The following is a 19,006-nucleotide window of genomic DNA, read 5'->3' as shown; positions in this document are numbered from 1 at the left end:
CACACACCCACCACTCAGAGGTCCCATGAAACCCAGGTGCCACCCCCTTCTGCTCCCTCCCCAGCTGAGCACCCTGACCCACCTGGCAAGGAGCAGGGGATGGCTCGGTGTGTCAGGAAGGGTCTTGTGCAGCAACAGCCCCAGAGCAGTGTCCAGCAGAACAAAGGCCCTGTTGTGTCCAGGCCTTGGCCAGGGCCCACCAAAGGTTTGGGAGATGCTCCAGCTTCCCCCATGGGCACTGGGCAGCCCATGGTGGGCACAAGCCCACGCTGGCTTTGGGAGCAGCACGGCACCCAAGGTGTTCTGGTCAACAGGGACAGTAAAGAACTGCTGTGGTTGTCCCACAGGGTGTTTCCTCAAAGGAAACCTGCAAGGCTGAATGAAAGAATCAGCCCCTTTATAGCTCCTGTTGGGACTTCAGGTATCACAGGAAGAGTTCCTGCAAGTCAAAGGAATCTGGTAGCTGGAAAAGGTGACCATGAGACCTCAGCCCAGCCCTGAGACAAAGGCAGACAGCGTGTCCTGGCAAGGGAGGGAAATTTTGGTGCTGCCATACCTGATTATGAGCTGCTGGAGAGGCACAGGGTGACAGTCACAGGCAAGGCCAGGAATGGAGACAGTCTCAGTACTCACAGCCCTGATTCCAGCTGTGCTCATCACAACCAGCATTTGAATCACACTGCAAACCCCAGACACCCAGTGCCAGTTGGGTTTCCAATAAAAACCACCAATGCAGTGTCATCCTGGGGAGGAATCAGTTTATTTTAAGATACATTCTGTTTCTGAAGAAGGATATTTTAGCAGCCTGCAACAGAAATGTGAACCAGAGGGTTAACCTGCCCGTTCGGCCTTGGCCAGCCTTGCCGATGCTCACATGAGATTCTTGGGATAAAAAAAAAGAAAAAGAAAGGTCCAAAATTCAAACTGTACACCTTTATACAGGGTGCTTAGCTGGGGGCACTTTTTACACTGCTGTACATGCTTGGGATAATTAAGTGCAATTGGATTTAGAGCCAATACAGCATCCCAGGCCACTAATGAAGATAAAATACAAGCTGTGGTGGGCAGAAGCTGCACAGATACACAGGCAAACTGAGCTTATTGTGTTCCTGCTGCTCCAGAGTGCATTTCCCAAGAGAAACAGGAGTGGAGCAGAGACAGCTTATAAACCTTTCTGGTCAGGGGCTCCCTTCTCTTCCATCAGGAATATCTGTCACACCCAGTGGCTTTGTTTTCCATCAGCTCCATTGACAAGGCAGCAGTGCCATGAGCCAACTCACTCACTCCTGGTGCAGCATTCCTGGCAGGTTGTTTTGGGCTCCCTCACAGGAACTCAGCACCACTACAGCTTCTAGGAACCAGAAATGCAGTGGCCAGCCACAGCTTCTCGCTGGGTCCTACACCAGGGTGTCTCTACACAGGATCTACACCTAAGTAGGACACACACCCTAACTAATGGAGTTGCAGGGAGGTGGGAAGCAGCCCCACAGTGCAGGGATTCCAGCAGATGCATTCCTCCTGGGAACAGGGTGAATCAGCCCTCGGTGCCCGCGCTGCCGGCCAGCAGGCAGCCGGGACTGGGACGTGCTCAGACACCCAGGGCAGAGCCCACGGAGCTCTCCTGGCTGACACACACACAACAACAACAACAGCAGCAGCAGCCAGGGCATGCTGAAGGTGAGGAAGGAATTCAAAACGGGGAAGAACAAACTGGAAATCGGGGGATGAACAGAACTGCAGCCACTTTTGCTCTCACCAGTACAGGGGAGCGTGTGACAGAGCAGGGAGCTGGCCCAGCTCCCAGCCCTGCTCACAGCGGCTTCTTCATTCCCCAAAAGCCCTGGTGGGGCTCTGGGAACCCCACGGTGCTCACTAGCAGCAAACCAGACCCGCAGTCCCCCCATCAGCCCTGGTGTGTCTCCGAGTCCAGGACGCTCCCGCTGATGTTGGGTGCAGCGCCACGGGCACTACCTTCTCTTGCGCATGCAGGTCTCCAGCCTGCCCAGCTCCTCGTAGGCCTGGTAGAAAATGTCAAAGTCTCTGGCACTCCAGCCCCTCCAGACAGCCAGGCACCTCTCCATGTGCTCGTTCTCAAAGCAGCACACCACCGTGTCCCTCGCTACCAGAGCCGCATCCACCAGAGTCCTGGGGAAGGAGCAGAGAGCAGGGAAGGGAATTACAGGGAAGGATGTCACAGGGAAGGGAATTGCAGGGAAAGGCATTACAGGGAAAGGAGTTACAGGGAAGGACATTACAGGGAAGGGCATTGCAGGGAAGGGCAGCTCTGTGAGCACAGCACTGGCTCATGAGCTTCCCTTCCAGCTACGCAAGCTTTTTATAAGCTGCAAATCCTTTAGCAAGGAGAATGTTACAAAGACAGGGATCAGAAACTGTGTCACATCAAAACCAAGCAGCTCAGTGACATGGGAAAAGGTTTTTAAAGGGATTCAGGTGCCTAAATATGCAGGTGGGGGCTTAAGTCTGCCATGGCATTTGAAGTTGCTGCTAATCTCCTGATTTGCTAAATCCACAGACTCTTGTTCCTGCTGCCAGCTGGGCATTTTCAGAACAGCTCCATCATAACACAGCTGACAGGCTGCTGAGAGCTTCCACAGCCTGGAATAAAGCATGGAAGTGGGATGGAGCCTGCCTGTGTCAGCTCAGGGTCTGAGCCCCTGGCCCAGAGCAGCAGGCACAGCTGTGGCAGCACTCAGGGATCCGTGTGGTCTGTGTTGTATATCCTTCCCTTCATGGCCTCTGTTGAAGCTGGCCCTGCTGGTACCTTAGAGGGAGGTGGCTGGGCAGACAATGAGACTTTTCCCTTGCAGGGTCCAAGGGACAGGAGTCCAACCCTCACTGGGCTCCTTCTACCACTCCCATTGCAGATGGGGAAGGTTGGTGCCAAAGTGTTTCCCCACAAAGGCACCCAGCTGGGAGCACTGGCCACAGGACTATCCTTGGCAGCTGGTTTTTATTACAGACTGCCTCTACAAAGTTTTTATTACAGACTGCCCCCCTTTAATTACAGACTACCCCTACCTTTCCTCTCCTCCCTGCTCTGCTCTGCCATTTGAGCAGCCCCTTCCCTTTCCTCCCCTCCTGCTCTTTATCCTGCTGCTCAAACAGGGAGGGTCAGTGGCCACGGTGCCTGGTCCAGCCAGGCAGCAGGGCAGGACAGGTGTGAGATGTGGTATCACTTTGCCTGAACTCCACACTCAATCTCAGTGAAACAAAACCAGCCTAAGAGTACCTGTGACCAATAAAGAGAATTCTCTCCTCCCAGCTAACTGATAAAGACACTCAGTTCAGAGTAGAGGGAATGGCAGGAGCCTTTTGATCTCCTGTTGTGTTTACCTGGCAGTAATAAACGATCATTTATAATCCTTAGCACTGCTTAACCTGCATTTGTTTGGACATAAATAGTACAATCCCAGACCGGTATTTAAGTGATCAGCAGGAACACCCCCACCTCTCCAGCAGCTATTTATTTCCTTGACTCTCCTTCTCTGTATGAAACATTTTAAATTAATGTATCTAACTGCTCTCCCCTGTGCTCCAGGAGCCGTCCCCCGGCCTGTCACTGCCCACAGCACAAAGGTGCTCATTTAGAGCCAGAACATCAACCTGACCCACGTGAATGCAGCCACAGACAAGCGCCGTGCTCGGCATAAATACACCTCTTGTTCTGAGCACGGGGCCGAGTCTGCCAGGCTGCTCTGACCTTCTGCCAGGTGCCCTCAGAGCAAAGGGAGCCAGCACCAGGCAGGATCAGGCCAACTCGATCCTGTCTGTGTCATTATGGGGTGCTCAGTCTCTGTGGATTTTGGAGACCAGGCTGTAATCTCAGAGCCTTCTCCTTGCTGTCTGCCCCTCTCTAAGAGCCTTGATGTGCACTCAGCAACTGTGTTCTCCCACTGGGAACTCCTCAGAAGCTGCTGGAAGCCAAGAGGAAGTTCCCAAGAGCCCTGAGAGCCTGCAGAGCCCCCCTGTGCATCCCCACCCCCTTGTGCCCCTGGTGTGCCCAGCCAGCCTCACCCGTAGGGAGCCAGCTCCCCTGCCTTCAGCACCGCGATCACTCTGCCCCGTTGCGTGCCCGACTCCTTCTCCAGCCCGATAACGATGATGTCCCCTCCTCTCCTGGAAGAGAAATGAGGGAAATGTCACATCCTCAGCACTGGGGATGCTGTCAGCTGAAGATGATCCATGCTGGATATCCATCCTCTGCTCCATGCCCACCTGCAGGCACAGGGAGGGGGCACCGTGATGCCAAGGGGGCATCCTGAATCCAGTGCAGTGAGAGATCCTGTGACAAGCAAAATCAGCTTCCCAGAGGTTCCCATCAGCTCCACAGGAGGCAGCAGGAGTTGCCAGGGCTGTGTCCAAGCAAGGAGCCTGCCTGCTGCTCTTTGTTTCCTCAGTAGCTGGGGAAACACAGCTTGGAGTCTGACCACCCCCTTCTCATTCTGCTGAAACCAACCCAGCAAGGTTTTCTATTTCTCTGCTCAACACTGCATAATTCCAAAAGGTGTAGAAAATCCATGTTCCATTATACTGGGAACAGAATTTCTCAATGGTAACTTGACTTTCTGGCCAGGTGAATCATACTGGGAATGTAAAAGCTGCTGAATTAGCCTGAGTTAATCTCATGCTCAGCCAGGAGGGATTTTGACTAAGTTGCCTGGTTAAGTGACCCACTTACCTGGGGATCCAGATGAGGTCTTTTACAGGAAGAATCTTGACTGCTTGGAGATGCTCTGTGTTATCACCCACAGGTGAAGCATCGTGATCCAGGGGAGCCTTCAGCTCGTGGAATTTCTCAGACTCCTCAAAATCCGTGGAGAAGGGTGCACTGGAAGAGCTCAAGGGCGAGCTGGGCAGGCTGGAGGGGCAGCGGGTCACCGCGTTGGGAGGCGAGGAGGAGTAGGAAGACACAGAGCAGTAATCTGTGAGCGAGTCCTGGTGGTTCAGGATCTGGGTGCCCACGTCTGGGCTGTACATGATGCTCACATCCCCTGGAGGGTTGCTCTCCATCGCCCCATGGCTGATGGGGGCTGTGGCCGGGATGGCAGTCGAGGGCTGCTGGATGGTGAACATGTCCCTGAGGGGGCTGCAGTCCCCGCAGAAGTAGCGAGCACAGAGCTGGTAGCTGGTGGCGTGGTACATCACCAGGAAGTTGCTTTTGTCATCCAGACACCAGAGCACCTCCTCGCCGTGGCACTCGGAGTTGCAGGCGATGGATGTGATGATGGAGGGTGGGCTGAAGGGTTCCAGCCTCCTGCTGATCTCCATGGAGGCGCAGTCGATGACCAGGAGCCCGGGGCCATTGCTGTACCACACCTCGGCCCCGCCGCTGGTGACCTCCATGGCCCTCACCGGGTACGGGTTCTGCCGCGGGTCGCTGTCTGGGATGTTGAATTTGGACCTGTTGGCTGTGTGGGAGCACAGGTAGGAGCAGTTGTCCCCTGGCAGGCCCTGGGACACTGAAAACACGGCTACCAGTCCATCTGACAAGCCAGCCAGCACCACATATGAGTTCTGTGAGAAAGAGAGAAAAAATTCATGGAATTACAGAATGGTTGGGTTGGAAAGAACCTAAATGATCATCTCATTCCATCCCTCTGCCATGGGCAGGGACACTGTCCATTGGACCAGGCTGCTCCAAGCCCCATCCAACCTGGCCCTGAACACTTCCAGGGATAGAAGTCCACAACCTCTCTGTGCCAGGACCTCACCACCCTCACAGCAAAGAATTTTTTCCTGTTTCTTTACTTCTTTATAATAGAAGAACTTTCATTCCCAGAAGCTCTGCCTGCTTCTCACATTCTGCAAGAACACCAGTAACTTACCCCAGAACAGCGATAACACAACATAAAAAGGAGTCATTCCCTAGAAGCTGCTGCAGAGCCAGGCTCCTTTCACCCAGTATTACCTCTCTACTGGCAGGGGCGGACAGACGGACCTGGCAGCCTGCCCTGAAGGTTAACAAATTCAAGCTGGAGTATGTTCAGAGACAGCCATCATGATCCCAGGAATCCAGCTGCAGAAACCCGGCTCACTTCCAAAAAGGAGTAAAGCTATTGCTATCAATGTAGGTAGGAGAGGAATGGAAGAAATGCAGTAAAAATGGAAAGAGGGAGCCAATATTCTCCCAAACAAGAGCATCCAGTGATTGCTCCTCATCCAGAGTCTGCTGCTCTGAGAGCTCTGCTCCTCCCAGGGATGTACTTTGGCTCTGGGATCCCTGGCAGCTCAGACATCCCAGCCCAGGGCACAGAAGCAGCAGCAGCTCAGCAAAGCACCTGCCAAGTGGCACGAACAATTCTGCAGGTGGGTAAAAACCTGTCCCTAAATGTACAGATGTGCTGGACACAGCTCCAGCTCCGGGGCCATGCATCCCTTGTGTCCCAGGGGCAGGAGCTGCTGAGAAGGCCACGGCTCAGCAACTCCTCCAGCTCGTCCCAGCGGGGCAAAATGCTGTTAAACAGGCTGGGAAATTGATCTCTTGGGAACAAAACTTCCCGTGACCTTGGGCCTCTACCAGAAACTCCCCCATCTGTGAAGCAGATAAAACAATACTTACCTCAAAGGCCTTTCTATTTCCTCCCTGTGGAGCAATAAATTCTAAATAAAGACCATTTTACCCAGGACTTCTTTGCTGCCTGGACTAAGCACAGCTAACCAAACAGAACCAGACAGAGCAGCACAGAGCTGACACAACCTTGTCCCTCCTCAGCCTCTCACCAGTGGAAAGCCTTTGGCATGCCCAGGATGCCAGTGAGGGGCTGAGGGCTCAGTCACCCTTAGCTGGGAATGCAAAAATTAAATTAAGGCACCCCTGTGCCCTTCCAGGGATCTTGATTCTGCCAGGCCTAGACAATAGTTCTCAGGCAGTAAATCCACAGAAAAATCAGTATTCTGACTTTCCCCGGCTATTGAGGGGCAGGTAGTGCAGGGTGAGTGTTATTTAATTGACAGCTCTGCTTGAAAGGCTCATTTTGAGTCCTGGACAAAGAGACACTCTCTGCTTACCAAGTATGAGTAAAACCACGAGAGCACTGAGCCCCTATGACTAATCCAAATCACAGCAGAATTTTACTGTAATGGGAAAAACTAGGAAAGCAAGTGGAAAGTTGTGAAATGGGGCTTGGACTAACTCAGTCCAGTCCCAATTCTCTAACCACTAATTAAAAGAAACCCCAACGACCTGCAGTGCTCAGTGCCATGTTCCTGCTGCCATGTGGATCTGGTGCAAAGGCTCCTGGAAATGCCTTTGCCAAGGAGTTGCATCAGTAAGTTGGATCATGGCACAATGCTTTGCACAAGCTGGGTTTTGGGTTACTTTTTCTTTGGAAGGGAGTTCAATTACTTAAAACTGAATAAAACAAAGCAGAACAGCCCATATTTCTCTGGTAAAAAATGGTCCAACTTTTTCAGTCTGAAGGACCCCGCACAAGAGGCATTTCTTACTAGAAATGGGAAATTTAAATTGAAATGGGAACATCAGACACTAACTGTAATGTATATGTCAACCTGAACTGCTCCTAGCATGACACAGGACACTATAAAAATCTTCAGAGATTATAATTTTATCTCATTTGATTTGATAACGCTGAATTATCCAAGCATAGTCTTCACAAAAAATTATTTTCAATTCCTTGATTAGTGTCAGCTACTACAGAACAGAATCCCTATTCCCTTTTGAGTTCCACAGGCCAAATTTCCCTGGCACTGAGCAGACAGCACCATAACCAGGGAGAGGTGGGTCACTGACGCCCTCCTGGTGTTACCAGTAATAACTGGCCTGTCTGGGATGGAACAATGGTAGAAGCAAATTTGGAAGGTATTTGTTCCATTGGGGTATTTATTGCTTTCTGTCTTGGCTATCAGGACCTGTTTCTATCCAGCCATTACTGTTATCTCTCAGAGAGATAAGAAACAAGGAGCAAATGCTGAGAAATGCCCTTACCCTGCCATCTCCCACTTGACTGAGCTGAGGGAGTGACCAATTCTGCAGAAGACCATGTCAAAAACCACCTCCCCACAGATGCCATAGTTAATTCTTGCCAGATTTTACCCAGTGCTGGTGAAGCAAAGCCCCCCTGATCAGGGTATTCCAGCAGCCACCAAAGGCAGGCAGGGCTGCAGCCTCCAGAAACCTTAAGTAACTTTCTCAGAATTCATTTTCAACATTTGGGCTCCACGAGGAGCCAACAAAAACACACAGCAACAAAAGTGCATTTGAAGGCCCCGTGCTGCCAGCAGCGGGGCCGTGCCAGGAGGAAGGCCCCGAGCGGGGCCGCGCCGCAGCGATGAGCGGGGATGAGCCGGCTCCAGACGTCCCGTCCCCCTGCCAGCAGGTCAGCAGGAATGGCAAAAAATCCTGCACCAGGGCCTGGTCACCTCCTCCTCCTCCTCTTGTCCCCACAGGGTCTGGCACTGCTGGCTGCAGCCTTTAAATGCAGCTTTTGTTTCCACGTGTTCCAGGTGTCTGCGCGGGGCCAAAGATTTGCACCCATTCAGGTTTCTGTCTCCCTCCACATCTCTTCCCTCCACTTCTCTTCTACCAAGGCAGATTATGTCTTGGTTTGCCCTTTTAACCTGCTCATTTGCTAATTTGTTTGTTTTTTTTTCTGCTGAAAATTGTATTGTTTACCAAAAAGAATCATCCTGGTGACAAAAAGCATGCAACAAAAAGCTTAAATTGTACAAGACTTTTCCTTGGCGGGTGAGTTTCAGATTCTGGGCCCCTCTTGCCTGCTTTCAAATTTCCATGATGCTTCCTTTGGATGAGAAACCAAGTTTTGGAAACTATTTCTTTTGGATCAGCCTTCCCAAGGCAGTCATAAAGAATTCCCCTTCCCAGCAACATCCCTTGGCAATTCTCTGACTAAAAGTTACCTCACATCTCACCAGCTAAAGGGAAATGCAATTCTCTTCTCCACTGGACAGCAGTGACTGTGATAACTCTGATACAGCTTGCTGGCCAGGCAGTGAGTGTGACAAGTGTAAGCTTTCCACATAGGTTTTTTGGAAGAACTGGCTGGTTTAGTTCTTGCCAGCCTGGTCTGCACATCCCCGGGCTGCTGCTCTGGCCATTTCACTGCCAAACTCATTCATAGAAAGGAGAGAGGAAAAAGTAAGTCCAATAAACTAAGAAGGAGTGAGCTGAAGGGAGGTGGATTTCTGGAAGGTTGGGTAGGGTTGGGGGAGGAAGGGAGGTGTCTAGACTCAATATTGCTATTGTAGGGCCTGGCATTATTTATGACATTTTCTAGGCAAGCCACAAACTGGAAATAGAAACCAGGAGACATAAAGCCACTTGTAACCCCTGAGGAATGGCTTTGCAAGCTGTGTGACAGTGGAAAAGCTGAAAGCAAAAGGCTCCTTCGACTGTCCTGGATGGAACATCAGCCAGCATGAAAAAGAAATTTGCCCTACACATCAGAAATGAAACTCCACGGTGGACAAATGCGGCAGGTCTGGGAGCCAAGGAAAGCCAACAGATGCAGAGAAATCCAGCCCTGTGCCAACTTTACATCAATGCCCTACTTTAGCTCCACTTACACCATGTTTGGAGTGCAGCAGCACACCTTACACAAACCATCTGCCTCAGACTCAGCAATCCCAGCAGAAGAGCCAGAAATGGACAATGGCTCAGGACAGGCCTGGTATAAACCAGCAGCTCTGAGAGCTGCCCTGTGCTGAGCTCTCAGACACATCCCAGTCTGCTGGCATTTGCAAAGACTACACAGCTACCAGCAATGTTGGAACATAATTACATATTTTCACTTGAGGTGGCTGTAAGCAAACGGAGGTAATTTAGCTGGAAAACAGTTTTTATACATCTCCCAAGGCTTGCCCACAATAGGCACCCAGGTCAGATCTCTCCTACCAGAACGGGATGGTGGCAATTTCAGGGCAAGGCAGATAACATAGACCTTGTTTTAATGTCCATAAGAGTAATTATCCCTGTTACCCATAAGAGAATTACCCAAACCAGCTGTATTATCTAAGTGTTCTCATTCAAAACCAAAACAGGAGTGTGGCTGAGCCCAGATAACATTTCAGGATGACTGTGCACACAAATGACAGCACAGCCAGGAAAACAGTGGGTACAAGAGGCCGGATGTGCCCACGTCCTGCATTAGCACTTAACAAATCTCTATTATAATTATTATTTCATGTCTTCTCCACTTTGTTTGATCAGCCCAAATCTTGTGTTCCAGTGAAGTGGAAACGCAGCTGGAAAACTTCCTTGCTGAGGAATTTGATCTGTTTTGACTATTTTCCCAGCAGGTTTGGAAGTGCCAGCTTTGGTCCCCTGACTCAGGTTCTTGCCCACACCTCTGTCCTCTGGCAGAGGCAGAAAGACCTGGAAACCTTCTCCTTGCAGTGCCAAAATGTTCCTGGGCATTGCAAAGTCCTTCAGCACCAGCTGAGAGTGGCAGCTTGGCTCAGCAGCACAGTCTCACTACTGCCCCTTTTTCTTTGGGTTGTTCCTTACCCTTTTCAGAAGAGGCATCACCAGGAAGCAGCTCACAGTGGCAGGAGTGTCTAAACCCTTCAGTGGAGTCTTTAAGGGACACATGCCCTGCAATCCATACACAGAAATCTTCTGGTCCTGTGAAAGAGCACATAAAACTCTATAAATGCAAACCACCCCCCTGCTTTTCATATCTTGATACCTGAGCAAGATCTAATTGGTTCCAAAACTGGGGTTTATTTGTATTTTTTGATATCCAGACAGTAAATTTCTGTTTTTAATGGAGAACCTTTGGCATGTGAGTAGAAAGCAGGTTCTGCATTCCCCAGAACAGGCTGTGGACAATATATGCATTATCCAAAAGTCACCAAAAATCACCAGTGTAGAGTTTTTATCACTACATCCAAAAGCAGCATCTGACAAACCTGAATGCAAAAATCCCAAAGAACAATTGAAGCAGGTTGTATGTTATTTTGCAATTATCTGTCCATTTGAGGGACATTACATTTTATGTGCAATCACACCTGTCCCACACCTCCTAAATCTACCAGACTGACCAAGAGCACTCAGTTTTGGAACCAGCAAACTTTTGATTCTCATCCAAAAGGTGGAAATTCAATGCTTTAAGATCTTTGAATTTAAATTTTTCTAGACTTATTATTATTATTATTAAAAAGAAAAAAGAAAGAGTATTTGAGCTTTACCTCTATTTGAGAAGAGAAAAAGTCAAAATATCTTATTTTTTTATGGAGAGAAAAAAAATTCTATACTCACAGCATCCATGCCAGGGCAGAGTGAAATAGCCAACACAAATTATTTACTCAACAAGTCTGGCCTTTTTTTCCTCCCCCACTCTAAAACACTGAACTTCAGGTACATTTAATTTTTTGCGTGTTTTTTTTCTTTGTTTTGTGTGAAATGATTGTGTCAGAGCTGGCTGACACTTAACAGCCCTTTTTGATGGGTGGCCAGGGGCTCTGGGGGATAAATCAGCCACTCTCTCTCACTCTTATCTTTTTAGCTGCAATTTTCCACGGCGAACACAAAACTCGGGTACCCATTTCCCACCAACCTTCAAATCCCTCAGGCCTCTTTCAAAACCCCACCCTTAAATGCATGTTTTCTGTCCCTGCCTCCCTTTATCACCCACAGATAAGGACATTTCCCAGATGAACCCCTGGGCACTGATTGCTCCAGCCCAGAGTTTCCCCTCGGGAAGCCGAGGTTCCCACGGTCGCTCTGGGAGGCACAGTCTGGAGCTGTGTGTCAGGCAGAAACAAAACACCTGGAGACAGCAGATGCAAAGTCACTGCTCATCTGAGACGCCCTTTGTCTCACACACTCTTGGCTTTACTAATTTAACAGGCCCTTTCTCTTTGTTAGTGTCACCCCTCTCGAGGGGGCACAGGCAATGCTCACCTCCGTGGCTGCCCACAGCGCATTCTGAAATTTGAGTTGGCAGCACAGCTTCATTCCTGGGCAGCTCATCCTCTGCACTTCCATGACTCCTTTCTCCAGGTTCACCACTGTGTAGTTCCTGAAAGGAGCAAGCAACAATTTCAGACAGCCAACACTCCTCCTGCATGGGGCTGAGGGACTTGAGGCACTTGTGACCAAGCCATGACAAAACTGCTCAGATGTGGATGATGCTGCAAGGATCTACACCCCTCCAAACTGTAAATTTCTCATTTGAAGGAAAAGAAAGATGTGCCCTGGCTCTTGCTCAGGGGCAGATGTGCAATTGCTTCTGTGAGGATTTACACTCAGCTCTCTGACTTTGCACAGGGTTAGCAGGACGTATGTGGTCTGTTCCTGTAATGGAGCTGTGAGACAAACAGATCCAGCTGAACAGCAGTAATTAATAACTGGGAAGTCTCAGCCCATCTTGCCCATTTGGTTCTCAAGGGAATAGCTGCTCTCCAAGTTCACTACCTTGCTATTATCTGGCTTCATTATTATTCCAGTACATAAACAGAGGAGCATGATTCTACAGAGCAAAGATCTCTAAGTTAATAAAATTATTTATAAATATGACTAATTAGTAGTTTTTTTTGTAGCTAAAAGGATTTTGTTTGTTTGGGGAAGTTTATTGAGTTTGGATGTTTGAACAATAACTGGATATTCACAACCACATCTGTGAGTCCCAGATGTTTTACCAACTGTGGCACAAGCAATTACACATCCTGAAATCTGTCACATGTGAGTAAACTTGTTATTCAACAGTCTCCAGCAAGTGGATTGTCCAGTCAGGAAGCAGATTCACTGAGATATATTGCTGTGAATATTTGGACAACATCCATGTATTCAAAATACATCTGGGAGTGCCCTGTGCTTCACCAGTTCAGCAGGAAAAGTTACACTGCCTGCACTGAACAACTGACCAGGGACCAGAAATGGCAAAGCAAATAGTTCAGCAACAAATCATGTGCCTTCCCCATTAGCTTAATGGTTACAAATAATGAACACATTAATATAAAATTCAGATCAGTTTGTGAATGTTTCCAAATGAGACTGAGGCTATAAAAATCAGCAGCATCCATAAAAATGAACCTAACTAGCCACAGGTCACGTGTGGCTGAGCAAAATGCCATCACCTCAGTCACAATTTAATAACATTTTAAGCACATGCCTTCAGTCCAGAACACATTTTACTGGCAGTGCACACTTGGATGCACACACAGCTCCAGGCATGTGGTTAACTCCCCATGATTGCAATAGGATTTAAGCATGTGCTTAATTGCTTTGCAGAAGAGAGATGGAACTGCAGCCTCAATTAGGAAAGGTTTAGTGTTAAATGGCCTCATTAGGAAAGGCAGAACACGTCTGTTCTCATGTGCAAATGCTTCATCCTGTGTGTGTGAATCATTACACTGCCCTAATCTTCTCCCCATATTAACTGAAGCAGAGTTAAGCTCATTAAATATCCTTTATAAAGCAACCACTGTTCCCAATTAAAAGAGTTTGGGAAAACAGTGTTCACTGTATTCTTGGCGTTCATCCAAGCTCACTTTCACCTTCTTTACCTCCCTCCCAGAGGCAGAAGAGAAGATGCTGAAGGATTTTTTACTTAAAAAGGAAAAAGAAAAAAAAAGGAATTGCTAATGTGAGCTGTCTCACCTAGTGTCCTCCTTCCCATCCCAGAGCACCACGGTGTACTCCTGCCCCGGGGAGCAGAAGAAGGAAGACTGCTTCCCACAGGGCAGCAGGTACATAAACGTTGCAAAGGTTGGGTCTTTCATCTGCCCCACCACAGAGATGGCCAGGGGACGCTGAGGGGGGAGGAAAAGAGAAAGACAAGTCACACAAGATGAAACAGGAGAACCATAATAAACAGGAGGCTCAACAAGGCCAAGCACAAGGTCCTGCACCTGGATCGGGGCAATCCCTAGCCCAAGCACAGGCTGGGTGTCCCTGGAATTGGATTCCAACCCAAACCATTTTCTGATTCTATGAATATTTATTAAAGCTTGGTCTGTCATTCTCTTACACATTTTACTGATTAATTTCCTCAGGCTTATGAATTTTGGAAGCTGACCCATTGCATGACAGTGTAGAGACGTTTGAGAGTCAGGCTGACCTTTGTTTGAAGGACAGCAGCTCTAAAACACCAACTGAAATTAATGAAGAATGCAATGCAGCATAATAATTTTCTTGCACTTTGAAGCTTTTTCTTCCTCATACCTCCTTTTATAATCTTGGGGATTTTGAAGTCTTTGTAGTTGCACTCACAGCATGACACTGGAGCTGTTTCTAGAAAGTATGGGTAATGTCTTGCCCTGGTGAAATCAGCAGCCTAACTGCCATGGACATCAAGGGACCCTCAAGCCACCACAGATGTCTAAGGCCACAAATCTGTCATCATTTCATTCATAAAACTCTCATTTAAGTCAACAGAAATTCTGGGCCAAATCAGCAGGAGGGGTAAATGGGCAATGGAGCTGTTGTGCTGCACCAGGAGCAAGCTCAGCCCTCCTGCACAAAGAGGGCAGCCAGCTCAGAGAACACAGCTCAGGAGGGTGGTTTTGTACCTTCTCTGGCTTAGTGTCCCAGCACTCCATCATGAGTGCCTGCATCCTGTAGAGCTGCACCTCCTCGGGCTGCCCCAGACAGGACGGATCCCTTTGGACAGCTTCTTTGCAATCTGGAGCTGGTGGTGTCCCAGCACAGGCCTCTGCCCGGACAGCAGCTCGTACAGGACCATCCCATAGGAGAACATGTCCACCTAGAGCCAGAAACAGACAGAAAATCAGGGCAGGGCTCTGCTGGGGGATGGAGAGGAGAGCAAGGAAGGCACAGTGGGAAAGCCAGTGCCAGCCCTCATGCATGGAGAAGGGAACTGAGCCACGGGACGGTGCCAGCCCCCTCAGTGCCACCACAGGGCAGCCCCACAGCCTCCCCTGGTCACCTTCTCATCGTAGACGATGCGGGGCCGGATCTCGGGGGCCTGGTACCCCGGCGTGCCCTCCACGCCCAGCGCGCCCTCGTGGAACGACTGCCGCGAGATGCCGTAGTCAGAGAGCTTGATGTTCACGTGCTCCCTGACGTCCAGGGACCACACCAGGATGTTGTCCGACTTGAGGTCGCAGAAGATGATGTTCTTCTTGTGCAGGTAGGCCAGGCCTGTGGCGATCTGGTAGGCTATTTTGTGCGTCAGCATGTGTCCCAGCGGCACAAAGGAGGAACCTGGCACAAAGGAACAGCCTGTCTCCAGCTCCTGTAATTGCCATAACTGCTGCTTCTTCCCCCTCTCTCCTTCTCTTTTTAACTCCAGAGCAATAGCTCTGACAACCTTTTGAAACATCACTCAATGCCACCATTTGAAAAGACACTGTTTATTTTACTGTACATGTCTGACAGTCCTATTAGATTCTTTTTTTAAACCCTTTCACTTCTAGGCCACTAAATCTTTGGGTGAAAATCAGTATTTGACTGAAAGTTGACATGAAGCCAAGGTGCCAAGAGGGTCAGATGGCCTCAACTTATCTTGGAATTAGTGTTGTTCATTTGACAATGACAGCAATGCAGATAATAATGAGATAATTTAGAGTACCAGACACCCATCTGCAGGGGGAAAAACACAGCACCATCCACGCAGCACTGAAGAGAGATGCACTCCGTATTCATTTGCAGAAAAATTGAAAATCCAGGTCTCCAAAGTAGCTTTGAGAATCCCGAGCATCAATTTTTACTAGGTTCCCAAAAGCACAATATAAGAACAATTCCATCCCTCCCACTTCCCTTAGTCTGGAAAAAAAAAAAAAAATCCCCTCCAGCAAATCAAGCAGTAATTTAAACACCACTGAACATTTGTCAGTGGGAGAGGGGTGGGGGAGAGGCTGGCTTTACCTTTGGAGTTCTCAGCCAGGACGGTGGTGAGGCTGCCCAGCGGGGCCAGCTCCAGGGCGAAGCAGAGCGGGTGGATGCTGATGCCGATGAGGGACACGATGCAGGGGTGCTGCAGGGAGTGCAGCATGCTGGCCTCCTGGCGGAACTCCGAGAAGTTCTTCATGGCATCCATGGCCCTCAGGTGCTTCAGCATGGTATCTGGCAAGACACACAACCCCCCCTTCTCACTGCCCAGCTCAGGAAACGAGTCACAAACTCTTTGGGAGGTGATCACCGAGCGAGGGCTGCAGATGGTGGGATTATGTAGACAGCAAGGCTTTAAATTGAATCCTTTTGCTGATGCATGAGCCACTAAGAGACACTGGCTATAAGCAGGATCTGTCTGGTGCCTCAGGAACCAAGAGCTCTCTTGGTCCTTAAACACCAGGCTCAGGTGTGCCTGGCACATGCTGTTCTCACACATCCCCTGATGACTTTGGAAAAGCCGTGCTATGCTTCTCCCAGCAGGGGCTCTGTGCAGATGGCACAGTGCAGCCCCTTTGCTGGAAGGGCTCTTCCCTACAGTTTCCAAGCCTCCCTGCCAGAAGAGACCCATCACAGTAATGGTCCTGCTGCCACAGCACACCCCAGGCTGCTCAGGCAGGTCGGCTCTTCCCGAAGGTGATTTGGCACTGGGACAGCAGCTGGCCTCCTCCACAGCTCAGGGATTCACCACATCCTCCCCTGACAAAAATGAGGAATGTGAGGCACTTTCCCCTTTCCTCTGTCCACAGACTGAGGCTCTGCTGGAAAGCTGGACTCCACAGGAGCCCATCCCTGCCTGGAGAAGCTGGTGGGCTCAGAAGGATTCCCAGTTTGCTTTCTCCAGCTGCTGGCACAGAGTGGGTAAAACACGAACTCAGAGGTGGAAACTCACAAGTCCTCAGTGCAAACCCAAGCAAACCCACATTTCTCATGGTCAAATAGTATTGAAACGGGAGCTGAAATCTCACCTCCCTTCCCAGTCAAGGGCTCTGCCTTGGCACCCTATAAATCCAACCTTTGATCTGCAGGAGAAGCCTCATGCAGAGCCAGTGACCTTCATCACTACAAATGCTCATGAAGAACTCTCAGATGCATCCTCCTCCTCCACTGAAACCCATCAGTTTTGCTATCTATTTCCATGCTGTGTTTAATCAGGTGCTGTCAGCACTTTGCAGACTCTTTGGTCCTAGCTTGGGATCCCAGATTCCCAGATTCCTGACACCAAATCTGTGCACTGTACCTGCAGCTGAAGTGGGAGAACCCTTGCATTTTTTAATCTGAAATCTCTTCACAGCCACTGGTTTTCCTTGGTATCGTGCCCGATATATAACAGTTCCACTTCCACCCTGGCCAAGAACGTTGTTTTCATTTTCACTGCATTCCAGTTTGCTATTTTCCAGGAACAGTCTGCCAAACAGAAATTGGGGTTTTTTAATTAAAGTTTCAAAGATGTGGTAAATTAATGTTTTTAATGTGATTTCCATTTTCACAAATGCCTAATAGGCTCTTGCCTTATCTACCAAGAGGACTGGGTTGCCTGAACTACCTTGGTCATCTCAGTGCACTCCATGCTGGCTCACATTGTACAACAGATCTCTCACAGAAAATAGTAATTTGAGCAAAGAAGCACAAAAGGCTTTTTACTAATTTATCCCATAAGAATCAAACAGATCTGGAAAGCACATAAGCTCCTTTTCCAAGCAGATGACACAGGTACTGATACTTGTACTACTTATCTGTATTAATGATTTTTTTTTTTTTTGCTTCATTTACCTCCTGTTCCTCTTTCTTTCCACCGAGGCAGGACAGGATGTTTATGAACAGCCCCACACTCTGAAACCTGATTATTCAAATCAGCTTACTGTTCCCAGGCTGCAATTCATCATTTCCCCACTCTCCCAGAGACTACTTTTACAGCTGTTCACACTTCAAACATCTCCACTCGCCTCACACCTGCCAAATAAATCTGCAGGAGATAACAGTGTGAGGAGGGATGGTGTGATGAGCTGATGGGGTGTTTGCCCAGAAAAATGACCCCAACAAAGCAACAGGGGCCAGTGAGAGCACAGAGAGCTCTGACAGCAGCCAACAGGACAGTCTGGTCCAGAGGTCCTGTGATTCTGCCTTGGGCACTCAGAGGTCTGAGAGGGCAGGAGCCAAAGGGGACATTGCTCTCCTGTCCTGCCTGCTCTCGGGTCTGCTCTGCACACTGAGTAACGAGGGGTATAAGACAGCCCATCTGGGAATGCAGTTAAGCAGCTTAAAGATTTGGCAGTGCTGCAGTGGGTAGGGAAGAGCTCCTTGAGCTGTTCAGGGCTGCCACACACTCAACACATCCAGCAGCTCTCAGCCGAGCAGGAGCCCCAGCTCAGCGTGAGTCCCCCTGTGGTGTCCATAAACTCACTCACCTACAGGCCCTTACAAAATTAGAGCCATTTCAGCGCCAATTTTGTGATGCAGCAGCACTTCCTTTTTGTTTTGCCACATTAAAATCTCCTTTTGTGGGATCCCAGAAAGGCTCCAACTACAGAAAGCCCTGGCCAGAGTTCTGGGCAATGCAGGACAGCTGTGGCTTTAAAAAGGACTTTGACATTGCACCACAGTGATCTCAAAGGACCCCTGGTGTGGTGACTCGGTCAGCACACAGATATTGTCTAAGCAAGCTGCTGAACACCAGGGGTGCAGCTCAGGATGAACTGCCAGAGCACGGATGGAGAGCAGATGGATTTGTTTCCTGTGGTCAGCACGTCCCTCCAGCAGAGGTGACTCGGGAAAAGTGCCCAACCAAATCATGCAGGTTCACTGAAACTCAGCCAAAGGCTATCACACGTTACCTGGCAGGAAAATCAGTCATGAAAAGCTCTGGCACCAGCTCTTGGAGCGACACAGGGATGTCAGGGTGGTTAGGACATGTGATGTAGTCCAGCTCGATGGCGGTCAGGACACAATCCTCCATGTTGAAGTACTGCGCGTCCTCCGCCCTCTCGCCGCCCTCGCGCTGCTCGGGCCTGGCAGCTGCACAGATGTGGCAGGGCACATACTGCTCCATCAGCAGCGTGCCATCGCTCTCCATGGCTGTGAGGGCTGCAGAGAGAGCAAACAAACAGGAAACCACGTCACCACGGCAGCTGAGAGGGAACAACAGCTCCGAGT

At 49.5% G+C, this 19,006-nt stretch overlaps 1 protein-coding gene across 1 annotated transcript in view; it reads right to left on the bottom strand.

Annotated features, from left to right (window-relative positions):
* Positions 1-733: 733 nt before the first annotated feature.
* The window catches only part of LRRK1 (leucine rich repeat kinase 1), a 69,328-nt gene continuing 51,055 nt past the window's right edge, over positions 734-19,006 (bottom strand). The window contains 12 exon segments of the mRNA XM_036389603.2: positions 734-2,145; positions 4,036-4,137; positions 4,700-5,535; positions 10,505-10,621; positions 11,903-12,020; positions 13,601-13,752; positions 14,512-14,591; positions 14,594-14,705; positions 14,889-15,166; positions 15,830-16,027; positions 17,094-17,260; positions 18,688-18,937. Coding sequence (XP_036245496.1) covers positions 1,968-2,145; positions 4,036-4,137; positions 4,700-5,535; positions 10,505-10,621; positions 11,903-12,020; positions 13,601-13,752; positions 14,512-14,591; positions 14,594-14,705; positions 14,889-15,166; positions 15,830-16,027; positions 17,094-17,260; positions 18,688-18,937 — 2,588 coding nt within the window. The 3' untranslated portion in view covers positions 734-1,967.

This window comes from Molothrus ater, chromosome 13 (genome assembly GCF_012460135.2).
Source record: "Molothrus ater isolate BHLD 08-10-18 breed brown headed cowbird chromosome 13, BPBGC_Mater_1.1, whole genome shotgun sequence".
Classification (NCBI taxonomy): domain Eukaryota; kingdom Metazoa; phylum Chordata; class Aves; order Passeriformes; family Icteridae; genus Molothrus; species Molothrus ater.
Note: the sequence above shows the minus strand (reverse complement) of the source record. Positions and strands in the feature narration are given on the sequence as shown.